This window comes from Fringilla coelebs (genome assembly GCF_963513975.1).
Source record: "Fringilla coelebs genome assembly, chromosome: 2".
Classification (NCBI taxonomy): Eukaryota; Metazoa; Chordata; class Aves; order Passeriformes; family Fringillidae; genus Fringilla; species Fringilla coelebs.
This window is the reverse complement of record NC_140029.1, coordinates 90627303-90643017: the sequence shown is the minus strand read 5'-3', so window position 1 is coordinate 90643017 and position 15715 is coordinate 90627303. Positions and strand designations below refer to the sequence as shown.

Here is a 15715-nt window from a genome sequence, read left to right as displayed (position 1 = left end):
ATATTTAAAGATGTTGGACAGATCACTTAATCTGTTTAGGTCTCGATGTCACCACCTATGAAAAGAGGACAATAATTTTTTTCTCTGTGTCTGCTTTAACATCTCCAGAGAGGAGGTGTTGCACAGTAGCAGGTGACACCATTCCCGTTACTTTGCCTTTTCTGTTTAAGGCAGAAGGTCAAAACCAGCAGCCCACTCTGTACTGGTGAAAAATGCTTCTTTTGTCACTGAAATCTAAAACTGGGAGCTAATCTGGCTCTGATAATCTTTCTTAGGGATCATCTGGGTTATACGTCCAGTGTAACTTTCCTTGAATTATGTGAACTTTCTGGGGCTAGAGAGCAATAGCGCTCACTCTAAAGAATATAAAACAACAAGTTGAGCTGTTCTGGAAAATTTTGAAAGCACAGATATGAAACAACGCTGTAAACAATAGAGCACCGTGTGTTTTCCCCAAAACTTGGGTAGAATTTCCCTGCTGCATCTCCGCGGCCGGGCCGGGACAGCTCCCGGGTCGCTCCCGGTGTTCGCTCGCCTTGGCGGGCTCTGTCCATGGTGCTGACGTTCGCCTTCCCCGCGTCAATCGGAATTGAAACCTCATTAGGCGAAGGGAGGAAACGGCCTGCTCATGCAAATGCGCCTAAAACCCCTAGTTTGGGACATCTAGAAATGTACAATTACCTCTAGGTTGTGTTTTGGCAAACAGACTCAGCCATTTTTAAATAGTAGTCAGAAGTGAAGGTCTTCCCCTTGGCTAACCTGCCATGGTGAGGTTTTCCTTTTTAAAAAATCTGGCTAACTTGGGGCTCTTTCTAACCTCAGCTGTTGTGGTATCACTGCAATAGCAAAGGCTTGCACATTTTTTTATACAGGAAGTCTTTAACACTGCATCTCTTTAGAGCTGCAGGAAGACATTCATTTGGTGCAAAGGTGAGTTTGAATTTCACTATATTCAAGATTAAATCAATAAGCTCATGAAGTGCTATGGAAACTTGAAAGGAGACTCAAATGGCTCACCCCCAAATTTATAGCTCATCTTAAATTCAGTACAGCCAACAGTACAATGATTGTTTCCTGATTTATTTGCTCAAAGGAACAACTATCCTCAATGGTTTCCTGCAGCTGCCACTTCTCCTTTGGAGCCACTTATTCAAACAGTCATCTGAAACAACTTCACTTGTCTTAAGAAAGCTAATAGGAAACACAGCTGAGAAACTCAGATAGCCATTTAATTTTTCATGCATGTTTATCCCTTTGGATTGTCAAGAAGGAAATAAAATGTTTCTTAAAAAATAAAAAAACAACAATGAAAAAAAAGTTATGGTTTGTTTGGTTATGATTTCTTTTTTAACTAGACAGAAAGCCAGAGATGTCTTACCTGCCTGCTTTCGTGATGATCATCTCTGTCCCAATGTCATGAAATCTTTTCCAGAGGTCTGCACACTGCAACTCTACCTGGATCTCTTCCATGGATGAAGGTGGAGGAGGCTGAGGGCCTGAGCCACCAGATGTAAGGTCAGAATGGGAGCCAAATGAGCAGGATGTCCTTTCTGCCAGCACCTCTGTGTCTGACCCAGTGCTCTGTTCTGAGTCTGCAAAGTAAAGAAGCCAGGTAAGACCCTTCAGTTCTACCTGCTGTGAGGGGTAAGAGGAGGGAAGAGAAGGAAAGTCATCACGGGAAGTGCTAAAGAATAGTACAGTGGCCTTTTATATGGCATGTATATGTATGGGGTTTTATGATTTATAGCCTGAGCTGGGGCTTTGAGTTTCCACCAGGATCTCTAGTTTCTTTTGTAAAATTTTAGAAACAGCTGAAAAAAAAGACCCTTAACATAAAATATAAATAGTAGCAAGCAATGGCAGGAGTGCAAAACATAAATGAGAAACAGGAATGAAAAAAAAAATTAATTCAACCTGTCGTTTCAAGCTAAGATAAGGTGGGCTTACTGGAAAACTACATTTCATTGAATCGAATATTCTCCTGCAGTACTATTAAAGAGTTGGTTATTTTTAAACAACACAGGTTTTTATTCTCTTTAATATCTTTGTCATCAAAAACAATGAACATTTTTCTATTTTGCTATTTGGCAGCACTATTTTGGAAATGTGTTTTATTTGCTCCTATAAAACTTTTTTTGAACAATGATATTTCCTGGAAAGATACCCATGAATCTTTTGGTGAGGAAAATGCTCTAGGCTACTAAAGGACAAAAAAAGGTGATAGTAAACATATGGAATATGCTACTAAGGAAACAACTGAAGCAAACTGCAGAAAAGATCCCATGACACAACCACCTTGGGGGAGAAGAAGAAGATTTGCTTAAAAAATAAACAAACAAACAAAAAAGCGAGGTTCAATGAGTTTAAAAGTCCAGGCTGGCATGTTGAGTCAGGTGGCCATTTCTTTGCAAAAATATTTAATGTATTCATCAGGTAGATGTACTGTATATGTTCAGCCCTCATTTTCATACCGAGGGCTAAGATGAAGTTTTGCAAATAGCAGCATTGCACACCCATGTTGCATCAAAATAATTCCCAATACATTCTGCAAAGCAATGTGCTCATGTTTCCAACCTTATTTTTAATAGATTTGCACTAGTATTATATAGATGATATTTAGGAAAAGAATAAAATTACATTAAACACTCCATCAAATGGCTCAGAAAGAGTTCTGTGGGTTTCAAAGAACACACGGAAACAATATTTTAGAGTGTCCTCATTGCTCACACCCGTAAAAGCATCCCAGTGAATGAACAAGACAGCTATTTACATGTGTTCTCTGCATGTGAAGAAACAAAGAGATATCTCTGTCTGCAAAGGAAACCTAAGGAGACAAAAAGTAACAAACTGTGCTAAAAATGCAAATAAATCATGGCATGTAAAATTCCTTCCACCCCAGAAAATGCCAGAAACTCTTTGACAACCCTGAGGCTGTGGAGGCTGAGTCTGAAGTTTACAGTGTTTCTGAGAGATGTCTCCTGGAGCAGCCTGCACATCAGTGCAGGTCAGAAAGAGGCTATGGTTAAGAAGGAGGCGGTGAAGATACCACCCACAGAACCATCGTCCTCGCCTCCTGCCACATGGAAACATTTCTGGAAAATCCATTTTGCAGTGGCATGGACATAAACTGTTTGACTGATAGTTTATGAGAAACTCCAAGGGCCATCAGGAAGCATTTCTCTTTTATGAGAGCCCGAGGTGATGTCACTGGACAGTGGACATTTTGTCTGAGGGGTGTTTTCAGTAAGCTTTGTCAGTTATTTAGGCAATTTGCCAGTAAAATGTAGAAGTTCTGCAGGACACGAGAAGGGTTCAGTACTTATTGCTCCAAATCCATTCTGAAGAGGAGTTTTTATGTCTCCCATGGACTTCCAAGTTAGGCTGAAGCAATAATAGGTCTATCCCTCTAAAGGAGTAGCACAAACTTATGCATAGAGGATTGTTACATGGAGACCAGTCCTACATCCAAAACTAATATCCTATACACAAGGTGATTCCAGAAAATATGGGATAATCTCCAGGGGTTCTGCGGCCACAGGACAAGATAATCAACCTGACAGTACAGAGGGGCTGAGACATTTGCTCCCTGTTTCACTACCCCAGTGACATGGGAGCAAACCTTATCTTCTTCCTCTAGCTCAAATTATTCCACCTCAGACTGTTGGAGAAGTAAGCATAAGAAGTGGTCACTATGCTTAGGTCTCCCTAGGAATGGTTAATCAATTTGTCCTTCAACAAAATGAGAGAGGATACTTCACAAATCACAGTAAGATGTGTTTGTATACCTGCTCATGTCCTAAACCATTAACCAGAAGTCCTACATCTTCTCTGAGATCACAGAATACAGAATCAATTACGCTGGAAAAGACCTCTGAGATCATCAAGTCCAATCTGTGACTGACCACCACCATGTCAACCAGACCATGGCACTAAGTGCCACATCCAGTCTTTCCTTTAACAGGGACAGTGACCCCATCACCCCCCTGGGCAGCCCATTCCAATGTCTAACCACCTTTTCTATGAAGAAATCCTTCCTAACGTCCAACTTAAAGAGAAACTACACTGGGAGTCTGAAGGGACTGGATGCAGGGAAAAGCAGAGCCCTCCTTCTGAAATGAGGTACTGAACTGTGGGTCTGAATCTGAAGAGACGGCTTTAGACCACATCATCTGGGCTTGGTTCAGGCACTCAGAAACTGTCCTCTGAGGCAGTATGGTAAATGGCCAACAGATGGCACTTGGCTAGGGGCTGTCCCCACTTCATTCCAGAATTTCTTGTACAGCCTTTCAAACTGGGCATGTGGCTGGAGCTTTGGGAATCCCTGGAAATTAACTGGAATAGCATGCTGCAAAAAACCAAGTATCAGGGGCTTAAGCCCCCTCTCACTGATTTGTACTGACATCATCTCACTGACTTTACAGATTTCTGAAGAGGCTTTTCTTTTATTATGGAAGTCAAAGGAGAGCCATAACCTTGGATATAATTTTCCTTCCTGGCACAAATCAAAAATTGCACAAGGACTTAACTAATTACTGATAAGCAAGTATCTACCCAAACATGTGGTATCCCACAAAGGAGAATAGAACTCTTTTTTCCCCAGGGATACTGCTTTGTGCCCTGAGTTATGAACTGTCATTACCCCCAAGTTAGAGCACAGAACAGTAACCACCTCTCCTTCTTCTAATTTTGGAAATGGAGAGTCACTAGTGTTGTTGCTCTTAGTTCAGACTCAATAGGAACTGAGACCTGTTTTGTGTTTTCTTCAGCCTTTCCTTAGCTAAGCTCTCCTGAATGTTGTCATCCAGTTGGAGACACTTAGTCCAGACCCAGGGATTCAGGAGAGGTTAAGTGCATCTGACATATGAAATTCAACCCTTGTGACACTTGATTTCTTCACACACCAGCTTCAGCGGGGTGCTACTTTGCTAAACTCAGAGAAATTACTTTTACTTTACATTGGTGTAAGGAGAGGGAAAGCAGGCAATAGCTCCTGAAGCCCCAGTATGATTTACAAAACTGTGAGCACCCAGAGATGCAGCCTGGGGCTGGTACTACATATTGTGAATGACTGAAGGACAAACAGAAGGATTTCTGAGGAAGATAAGATACCTGTGGTTTCTTCTAGCTCCAAAGTGACAAGATAAGAGTATCTGTCTCTCCTTTAGGAGGTGCCTTATACAAAAGCCCACATTCTGAACTCAAGGTGCCATCAGAGGGAAATGCAGAATCCCCCATGATGTAGCTTCCTTTCAGAGCTGGGAGACCTTCTCAGAAAACTGCCCCAGGAACGCTGACTCTCCTGCACTCTGTTGGGCTGCAATCCTACTGTGTCTGGGTGTGGCACTTAGGGATATGGCTCAGGGGGGATCATGGTGGTGCTAGTTTCACTGTTGTAGATGATTTTGAAGGTCTCTTTCAACCTTCAAAAATCTTTAATTTGTGCCACTTTAGGCATAGGTTAAACAAGCCACAATTAAAGTAGTTTTATGATTTTCTCTTGCTAGGTTACAGTCCTTGAGAAATAATACTTCACAACCAGCTCATCCATCACTGGCCACTAACAAAAGTGGGAGTAGATGCAACTGAGGTTTTTAAACCTGCAGTATTTCCCTGGACTTTCAGCTGGGACTGTCACAGGTCAGAATGTTCCCTATTGCTTTTACAGGAACCCATGAACTTGCACTTTCTGATCTTTACTGTTTTCCTCCCCAAGGTTGTGCCTCTCACCTGCCTGATTGAAGCAGAGCCCTTCCTGCTGCACCACAGCCATGGAGGTGGACATCTCCAAAGCTACTGGTGACTGCATAGTTAGTGTCAGTCTGCCTCCTTCATTCCCCATTCTTTCAAATCTCTTCAAAACTATCCATTTCCACTCTTGCTCATTCTTTATGGGTTTTTTTTCCTGATGTTTCCACCAATTATTTGTGGAAATAATTGCTGCTCTATGGAGTGATGTGTAGCCAGAAGAAAACACAAACATTTCGGTCTTTGTGGAGACAGACATGGTGACCACATGGAAATGCCAATGCTTAACTCTTCCAGACTAATAGGTTTTTCCTTACAGAGGAAATACTAAAAAACTATCCCTTGTTACAGGCAACTTGCTGGACAAACAGACTGACCAAGGGTTTTTGACCATGGGACCTGCACTGGTCTGTCAAAGCCAGACAGGCTATTGCAAGAACTACATTTCAAGGAGGTCTAAACAATCTGATGGGAAAATACTATAAATTTCATGGAGAAGACCCCTGGGTTCAATGTGCAAAAAAACTCTCTAGGGCCTGAAGGCCATAACTCTTTCACTGTCACTGTGCAAAAAGAGTTCTCTTTTCTACTGCCCCGTTGGATGGCTTCCAACCATCCCCTCTTGCCACACTGACCATGCATCCAGCTGCTTACTGCAGTTTAACAGAATTGGAGGACAGGAAATTTCTCAGCACTTTTAGCAACCTTTGAGTCTAACCAGACCAGAGGGTCACTTTCAAAGCTTCCAGGCCATTTCTGAGCTTATAGAAGAAAATTTTAGTTCAGATTTTTTCTTTCTTAATTCCTTTCACATTTCTACTCTCTCTGTATCACCCTGGAAATCCTCAACTTTTAATTTTTTCTGACCCACAAATCCCCAGGCTTCTTGTTGGCAGAGAGGAAGGAAAACACCATTCTGACAAGCGTGGTGACTCTGAGGTCAGCACCTGCACTGAGTGCCCCGAGATGATAGACAACAACCCCAACCAGTTTCCAGCACCAGTGTCCTGGGATCAGAGCTGTTCCACACAAATCAGCAAGGTGCTACTGCCTGACCTGTTTCTATGACTCAGCTGGCCAGTATTCCTCATATAAATTCTCTGGGTTTGGTACAAGACACAAACTAGTATGTGAGATATTAAAAGACTATTTTCTATATATCTACATAGATGAACCTTCAGCAGAATTTTTTGCTGCGGCTGGGGTACAGCAGGGATTCTTATTAACCAATAAAAGAAATAGAGCTCAGTTTAGTCCTTGGCCACATCATGCAGCTCATGCACTCAACAAATGTTTTACTTCAAACTATCAAAAATGTAAACTACAGGAGCGGGAACAATGACAAAAGACTTACATACATAAAACATCACCTACTCAGAGGAGCCCAACAGATTTATTCTCTTTCTCTCATGAGTTTTCTTTTTTTAAAATTTTTTTTAGGTTTTTTTCCTCCGTATGTGTAGATATCTAATGTAGATCCTGTCAGATTCCATTAGCATAAAGGTTTCTCTTGAGTGGAATGTGGCAGCTGTTACAAGCTGTTAGGGGCTTGGTCTTTTACTGTTTATTTTTGTTTGCAGGGTTTGTGAATATTTAGTGCAACAGGTGGTCTTTCCCTCTCCCCTGCAGTTGATTTGCTGGCCATTAGGACCTGAAGACTACAAAGACGGTACAAAATCCGGAACATGTATTGACAAAGAAAATTTGGGGAACTTTTTGTGGTTTTGTTTTGGTTTTTTTTCCTATGAACTCAGCTGAAATTAGCAGAGTGGACACCTTGCTTTTGCTGCTGATTGCAGACAGATATGGTTCTTTTTAGATTTATGATTTTCAAACTGGCTACTGCCACCCCACAAGATCAGCAGCCTAAGAACCATGCATAAAGCAGTGTGACATTACTGGAATTTAGAAACAAAATGTCACAGCCCCATAAAAGTGAATAACAGAAACTCAGTAAGTCCAAACAGTTTGTAAGAGTGGAAACTTATCTGGCCATGGGGTGGTGGCTGCTGGTGCAACAGCCTTCAGGTACACAACAGTTTTCCCTGATAATAAACACTTGGGGAGAAGCTAAACCAAAGACCTTAGTAATGTCAAAAGCACACAAGTAGTCTGGCTGTGGCAGCAGGAGCAGCAGAGGTGAAGCAGTCTGGAGTTCAAGAGAGCCGTTCAAATTAGCACGGTGTATTTTGCACAGCTGATCTGGCAATTGCTCTTGCTGTAGGCAAAGGTTTCTAAACACTTGGTGATTGTAACCATATGGACATACTGCACACAACAAATAACACAAAGATAGTTCTGCAGGTGTTCCTATAGATTATCTTATCCCCCTGAACTTTTCCATTCACTCACAGGCCCTGCTACATTAATCATCCCTTCTTCCAGCATTAGCCCATTATTGACTACATACAGCTAGAATTTATAACCTGTTTATTGCTGCTAATAGAGTCATAGAATGATTTTTTTTCTCAAAGATACCTTTTAAAATTTATCTCCTGTATCCCTCAGTAATACTTATTATTATTGCATTCGTGACTGCAAGTTGCAACCAACATCAGGATTTGCTGATCTGGAGACAAACCTGTCCAAACCAAGAGCTTCATCTATACTCATGCTGCGCTGCAATCTCAGGCAGCCAAAAGAAGCAATCAAGTAATTCATTTCTAGCCTAAGACCATGAAACCACAGCAGGACAAAATGGCATTCATAACAGCAGGACTCAAAAAGACAAAACTGGAAATGGAGAAATGTGTCATGGACAAGTGGAATGACCTGATACTGTCACAAGTGGTACCAATAGAGACAAGCTGGTTTTGAAGTGAAGAATTCCTCTGGCACTTGAACCTCAAAATGTCCTTCATCCCCCTGATATGTAGTGCTATAAGGTGTTTTTGTAAGATGACTTGAGCCAACAATACATGCAAAACCCACTCAAAAAATGCTGCACTTACCCAAACTGAGTTTGAGGCCAGTACAGTCATCACACATCTATATCCCCATGGCCAACACATCTAGTAGGAGAATATAAAAGCAAACAGAAAGACACCAAAAAACCCACGGTGGCTTTGGCTCTAAATGCAAGTCTTGCATCAATTTGACTGTGCACTGCCAAGAGCTGACTGCCTCTGCCTTGTCTTAGTCCATGTAAGACTGAAAAAAGAGACACAAAACTCAGCAAAGAAAAAATCACCCTGATTCAGGGGTATACTCCAGCTGCTCTGCTCCACTCCAGCAATGCAAAACAGCTGTAAGCCTGGTTTAACCAGAAAGTTAAATTGGGTTTATGACTTCTCAGTATTGGCAAAGAAGTACAAAGCAGCTGGAGTTTACTAGTATACTCAGCCCTGGGGGTTTGCCCTCAATAGTTAACTTTTGCTCCAGCAAGAAGAAAGAATATAAGCTACAGTTAAACTTTAAAGTGGGTTTTATCTCACAATCTATTGTAATTTTTCAAAGAATGCTGAGAAAAACAGAACTTGTAGGTTATGCCAACATTCAGTTTAGGACCAGGCATCCAAGACACCAGCTCCAGTTTTGAAATGCATCCGCTGAAGATAGAGATGCTGACTGCCGGGCTCTGAACTCATCCTTGGCTAGTTCAAATTCTCATTACAGAGGCATAAGCTAGGTGATTGTTCTGAGTAGTACCACAGTGTAGGCTTTCTTTGTATACTTCATAGCAAATCCCATTGTATTCTTTGAGTACAACTGCCTGCAAGTCATCAATCCATCCTTTAGACTATCACAACTAAAAATATCTCATCAAATAGATGTCAACCAGAAACCTGTTCTATAAACTCTCCCATCTGTGGATGGTGGTATCTTGTTTGTTTAAAAGAATTTTATAGGCATCATTTTTCCCAGCAGAGGCTTCTGGCAATCGTATTTCAGGAGAACAAAATCCTCTGAAGTAGCAAAAGTTGGACTCAGGGTTAGATATTGTATCATTGTCTTCTGGAAAGCAAGAATGGCTTTGGCCTTCAGTATGTCAGACTAGCTTTGAGGAGAATGCAATAATGCAATTTGTAATTTCAGTATAGAAGAAAGCAAGAGATTCCTAAAATTCCCTGAGGAGACTCTCTGCAGCTGTCATTCAGATTGGGCTTAGGGCAAGAAATCAACAGTACAGCCTCACAAAAAGACTGCTGAGTAGTGAATAATTATAAAGACCATATTTAAAATAATACAGGGGTTTAAGATGAGCTTCCAGAAAAGTAAGATTCAGTTAAATCAGAGGAAAAAATAAAAGAGTATAATATGGAAGAAAGTGCAGAAGAATGCAGAGAATGGCTACCTTTAAAAACATGAGAGGTACAGGAGAGAAAAGTGGGATGTTATTAAAAGAAGAGGGAGGTGAAATTGATGACAACTTTAATCTGGCCAAGATCCTGAACTGTACAAACTACAAAGAATTTGTCTGGCCAATGTCCAAGAGTTTGTGTAAAATTAAAGAGTAGAAATGCACTTGAAAGTTAGAGCAAGCTAAAAAAAAGTAAGAGACCAGGCATTAGATACATTATATGCTGTAGACTGTAAACACAGGGTCATTATTCTTATAAATAAAACCATACAACAAATATTTAGAGACCAACTCAAACCAAAATGTTGGCTCTAAATAACCACAAATTGTGCAGGAGTTTGAAACCAGATCCCAGCTCTGTGGCAGGCCCTTCCCTGGTGGGAAGGGGCATCAACTCTGGGACAGTCTGTTTCTGGATTCTGTGGCTAGGACTACACTCTGCCAGACAGGAAAAGAAAAATCCTTCATAAAAAGAAGGAAAACATGACCCAAGATTAAGGCTGCAGAGGTACCCATTCTCCCTGAGACCGATGTGAAATCGCTGGGAAATTTAAAATGGCTCTGAAGTCCAGATGATACTAAAGTTTTTTGTAGCATAAACACAGCTCAAACAGAAGTTTAACATTTTAAATATTTGCAAGCTGATATTTGGTGGCCTATGAGCCATGGGAAAAGAGACTTTATATATGTTTCTCTATACCATGGTGGTTATCATGACAGTAATATCAGGGAGCTAGATGGTATCTTGATAACCAGAAAGGTCCTATACTTCCATTAGTCCTTTTGAACTCTTGGCACTGCTGTCACACAGCAGTGAGTTCCACCATGTAACTGTGCACACAAGAAGAGAAAGAGTACTTTTTATTTGCCTTTATAGTATGACTGTCCATTTTCTCCAGTGCTGTAACAAGATACATGCCACTCTCTGTATTTCCTTTCTAAATGAGACTATTTCAAAAGGAAATCATTAGGAAATTTCTATGGGAATGGTTTCCCAAGAAAAATGCAGCTCCATTAGGCTGGAGTTTCAAGTTTGAGTTGTTCCTTTCATTCACAATCTAGAATTTTCTTTTGGGAAAACAGTAATTATCAGGCTAGTCCTGTTGAACTGTTGTTTGGGTTTGTAATAGTTCAACAAATCATTAAAGTGCATTTTTTTCATCTACATGCTACATTAGCCAAGCTGTCTGTCAGACCTCCCACATCCCTTTCTGAGCCAGACTTTGGAAGACTATCTGCCCTTGTACAATTTAGATTGCCCTCTATCTAAACTTCTTGACTGTAATCCAAATCCTTTCAGACTTCATTCATAACAAAGCTTCTCCTTGACTCTAAACACTGCAATTGCTTGCTTGCTCAATCTATCCTATCTTTATGACATACATGGGTGCACACACAGACACACACACAAAGACACATAAATATATGCATGGGATTGAGTTCTTAAAAATGTATTTGTGGTTTAAATCAGTGCTCTGCCCATGGCTCACACAGCAGAAATTACAGTATTTTCAATGGTGCTTTCCATTGGGAAGTTTCTTGCAATCTAATGTTCTGTTTGCTGTTTTGATCACCTCTGCAGAGTGACCAGATGTTTTCCTAAGCCATGATTCTGGGGAATTTTCACAAATGATAAACATATTCTTCCTTTTATTTCCTTCACATACAACTGACTTGCATCCAAATCAGCCAATTTTCTGACGATGTAGCCATGCAGATAGGGTTGAGAGAAAAGATTCTCCAGCAGAACCTGAGGACAGTTCTGCTTTTCTTAGCTTCTAGCATTTCAAGACCAAGCTAGGAACAAAAAAAAATTATTTTTAAAAAGCAACAGTATGGGGGATGGACTTGGTATGAGTCCATGGGGGACAAAACCACAAGTGACTGAATAGGTTACAGGGCTGTATTATAACAGTATGGTGCATGGACCTGGCAAAGATGTGTTAGGAACTTCAATCAAGCCTGTGCTATGAAAAGCAACTGTGTCATATAAACACAATTTAATTTGAAATCTGAAATATCACATACACATGCCAAGGCATAAATTGAATTTCCCCTCAGAATATTTCTAAAATCCCACAGCTCCCATGTACTTCCACGGAGGAAAAGCACCACAAAACTGGTGACTTAGCCTGAGGGTTCAGCCTCAGCGAATGCATTCTCTCCTTTTCCCTCAACATTCGTGCTCCTTAGATGTGCATTTGTGGCTTGGCTTTTTCTCTTTTCTCTTAGCAGCTGTCTTCAGCTGAAGCTCCCCCGGTCACATCCCGACACACTCTGCCAACCGCAGTCCCACATGTCCCAGTCCCCAGATGCCATCACACACGCCGGTTCCAGGAAGCGCTCGCTGCTGCACTTTGTTCCTTCCACTGAGCCACCCCGATTTACGCCTGCTGCAGCCCTGGTCCCAAGTGTCACAACACCTACACTGCACAGTTGTCCCACACGTGTATATCCTGCTATCCAAACAACAGATGCGCCAGCGTGTGTTCACACACAAACTCCAACATCTGGTGATCACAAGCTCGCTGCAAAAACTCCATGGGCTTCATTCATCTTTACGGAACTCACAAACACTTCATCTGTACAACTGAGGAGGTGCATAACTTTTTCACTTCACTGAAAGAAGTATGGGCTTTTAATGTGGCATTTACAGGCACACACAGGGAAACACAACCAATCACTTGCACTTACTCTCAAAGCACTTATTTAGCCCTTCTGAAAGCAGGGCATGAATGGCTCTGACATAAACACTCCGCAGGTGTTGCACACAATACCTTTCTGTATCCACTTTTCTATTGCTTAGTCATACCTGTGTCTACGTGCCTTACCTACTGTGAGGCTCACTTTTCCACTTTCTGGTTAGAAGCTGTGCCAGAATAAAACTGATAAAAGGAAATGGAGAATCATCTCCAGATAGCTATTAAATTAAAAACATCCCACTGCTTAAGACTAAAACTGAAGATTGCATAATTCAGCATTTCTGAATGTTGGAAATATCCAGTCTGTTTGCCTTTGTTTCTCTCATCTACATCTAATATAAAAAAAATATTCAAGGAGAATGTTGGCAAAACCTCCTGATAATTTGGTATTTTATGAAAAATAATTCAGAATGCTCATGCCTGCCTGACTCTCAATTCAGCACACTAGAAACAATAGATGCCCCGCTGTGATGTCCTTTGGGAAGTGCACGGTCCGGAAGCACTGAAGTCACAAAAGTCTCAGGTTTGCCTGATTCCCCCACCAGTGATGTCAAAGCAGCAGTGGTGTCCTCAGAAAGCAGTTGGTTTCTGTGACCTCAGATAGCACCCCTTAGGGATGTCAAAAACAGGGCTAGTAATTTTCTGTGCATGAATACCCACACATTTTCAACCATGCAGAACTAAACTATTTCATAACCCATTCTTTTAAAACCTTTAAATGCATGTACTACACTTGGAAAATTATATGCATATTTTGAGCTTGCTGAGGGTTCTTTCCGACCATCTTTTCTCTAAAAAGTTGGTCTTTTGGCAGTGGAAAGAATGGCTTGCTGTATCTTACTGCAGATGAGAAGAAGAAATATGAAGGATTCTAATGAACTGCTTCATTTAGAAAACAAGGATGAACATTTTCATGTAGAAAGGAAGCCTACAGAATTCTCAAAGTTTTCAATCTCCACTACAACTAAAAATGCAAGTATTCCACATATTTTTGAAGTAGAAAATGAGAATTTACTTCACCATTAACTTCTACTTTAGCCTTCATCATAGGAGTTTAAAATAACATCAACAGATATACAGATAGCACATTGAATTTGCAGTCTCCACACGTCTCCCAAACAGCCCTGCTAAACCTCACTCTGCCATCCAGCTTTAGAGTTTCCACACTGAGACACTCCTCTCTCACTTAGGGGTTTCTATCACAAACTGTGGCACAGAGAAAACTAAAGGTGTGCTACTGCAGAAAATGCACAGAATGGAAAGTCAAAATCACTCAAACTAAAGCCCAGAGATTGAAAGACCTCCATGGACACCAACAGACCGAGAATTCAGCGCCTGTCAGTCCTACCAGGACTTGTTGCCATGTAGCATATTCCCCACAAGAGGTCTTAATGAAAAAGTGTGTGACTCTTCTGACATAAAGATGATTCTTCACACCCTTTCCAGACGCTGGTGCAGATTTATCTTACTGCTCACTTCAAGAAGAACACAGAGGAAAAGCAGAGTTTAATTTGTCATTGGGGTTTCATTGGGAGTGGGTCATAATTGCACAAGCAGAGAGATAGCACATTCCTTATTTGGTTTCTAAACATATTATTTCATCACTTAATTTATTATCTCTCATGCTCTTGTGCATCCTCCCCTGCCCTCCTCATTGCTGAAATGCTGCCATCTGTGGCTCAAAAATTCCTTTCAGCCCTTCCCATACTGCAGCATGAAGGGGTTGGAGAGAAGCACTGAGCTAGTAAGGGATCCACCAGTTCTCGTGGGGAAAAAGAGAAGAAAAAGATAGTCTCAGAAGGACATACTTTCCTCCCCCTCTCTCCACCTTCCCTTCAATCATACTTCTGCCACCTTCTTCTTGTGTGGTAAAATTTGATGTGAAAAGCAGCCCGGGCTTGTCTCTGATGCTGCTGAGTTGGACCATGTGGCTACGGGAGGAGGCAGCAATTTCCTCTCCCAGTGCAGTTTGGAAGCCCCACAGAGATGCTTCAAAGTGAATCTCTGACCCACCCCTCGCAGCCTGGAGCCCAGCAGGGTCTGAGATGCAGCTGGGCTGCTCTTCAGTGAGATGCACCATGGAAGGCAGAGAGGGAGGGAACGGACAAGGCTAAAACAGAAGTACAACAAATGTACAGGGTAAGGAAGGAGAAGGAAGAGGCTGGGGATTAGGACAGTTTATTGGGTGGAATTGGCTTCTTGGCACCGACAGCTGTAGAGAGAGGACAGTCCAGGGGGCATTACACCTTCTCACAAAACACCCCAGCAGAAGGAATGGCAGTGAGCCAGGCTAATGTCCGGGATGCCACACCATTCTTTCCCTCCTTTCCACAGCTCATGTCAGTCTGGCTTTGTACTGCTGGCTGCAGGGCTGATCTGCTCGAGCAGGTCCCCTCATTTCCTCCTGTGTACATCAGCTAGGGAGGGACCTGTTAACCCACCTCAGCAGCTTTCTTGCCCACACCCATTTAGAGATGGAGGAAAACACTAATGCAATAGGGAAATGTCAGGTTGCTTCAACAAAACACTCTTTGTTGCATAAAGCACCCAGAATCCTGACTGGCATTCTGTTTTTGACTCCTGAGAATCTGGTTTTTACATAAATTTTATGCCCTTTAGTGGTAAAGAAGCTAGTACTAAAATGCTTTCACACATTTGCACAGAGCAGTTGCAGTCAAGTTCCACTGAGGAATAGCGATTAAAAAAAAAAAAAAGAAAACCAAATAAAGTAAAAGAAAATAGAAGTGGCTGGCTGAAGTTAAATAGCTATTTCCCTGGCTGAATTTCAAGGTGTCTTTGCAAAATGCCAGTTTTGCAGCCACAGTTACCTTTCTTTCTGCTGCTAAAACAAGTCAGGATATTTACAGAAAGGTAAACTAATGAAATTCGTTGCTCTCACTTGAAAATAGGAGCAATGGGTTTTCCCCAGAAGGCAGCAAAGCAAATCTGACATTGCATCTATTACATC

The 15715-nt window shown here is 41.6% G+C and overlaps 1 protein-coding gene across 2 annotated transcripts in view; it reads right to left on the bottom strand.

Annotated features, from left to right (window-relative positions):
* The window catches only part of TBX15 (T-box transcription factor 15), a gene marked incomplete at both ends in the record, with an annotated part of 88344 nt that overhangs the window by 33564 nt on the left and 39065 nt on the right, over window positions 1-15715 (bottom strand). Inside the window, one exon of one of the 2 annotated variants that reach the window (XM_084224651.1) lies at window positions 1379-1628. In XM_084224651.1, the coding sequence (XP_084080777.1) occupies window positions 1379-1628 (250 nt within the window). The remainder of the gene's footprint in view (window positions 1-1378; window positions 1629-15715) is intronic. The other variant, XM_084224652.1, reaches the window with a different exon arrangement.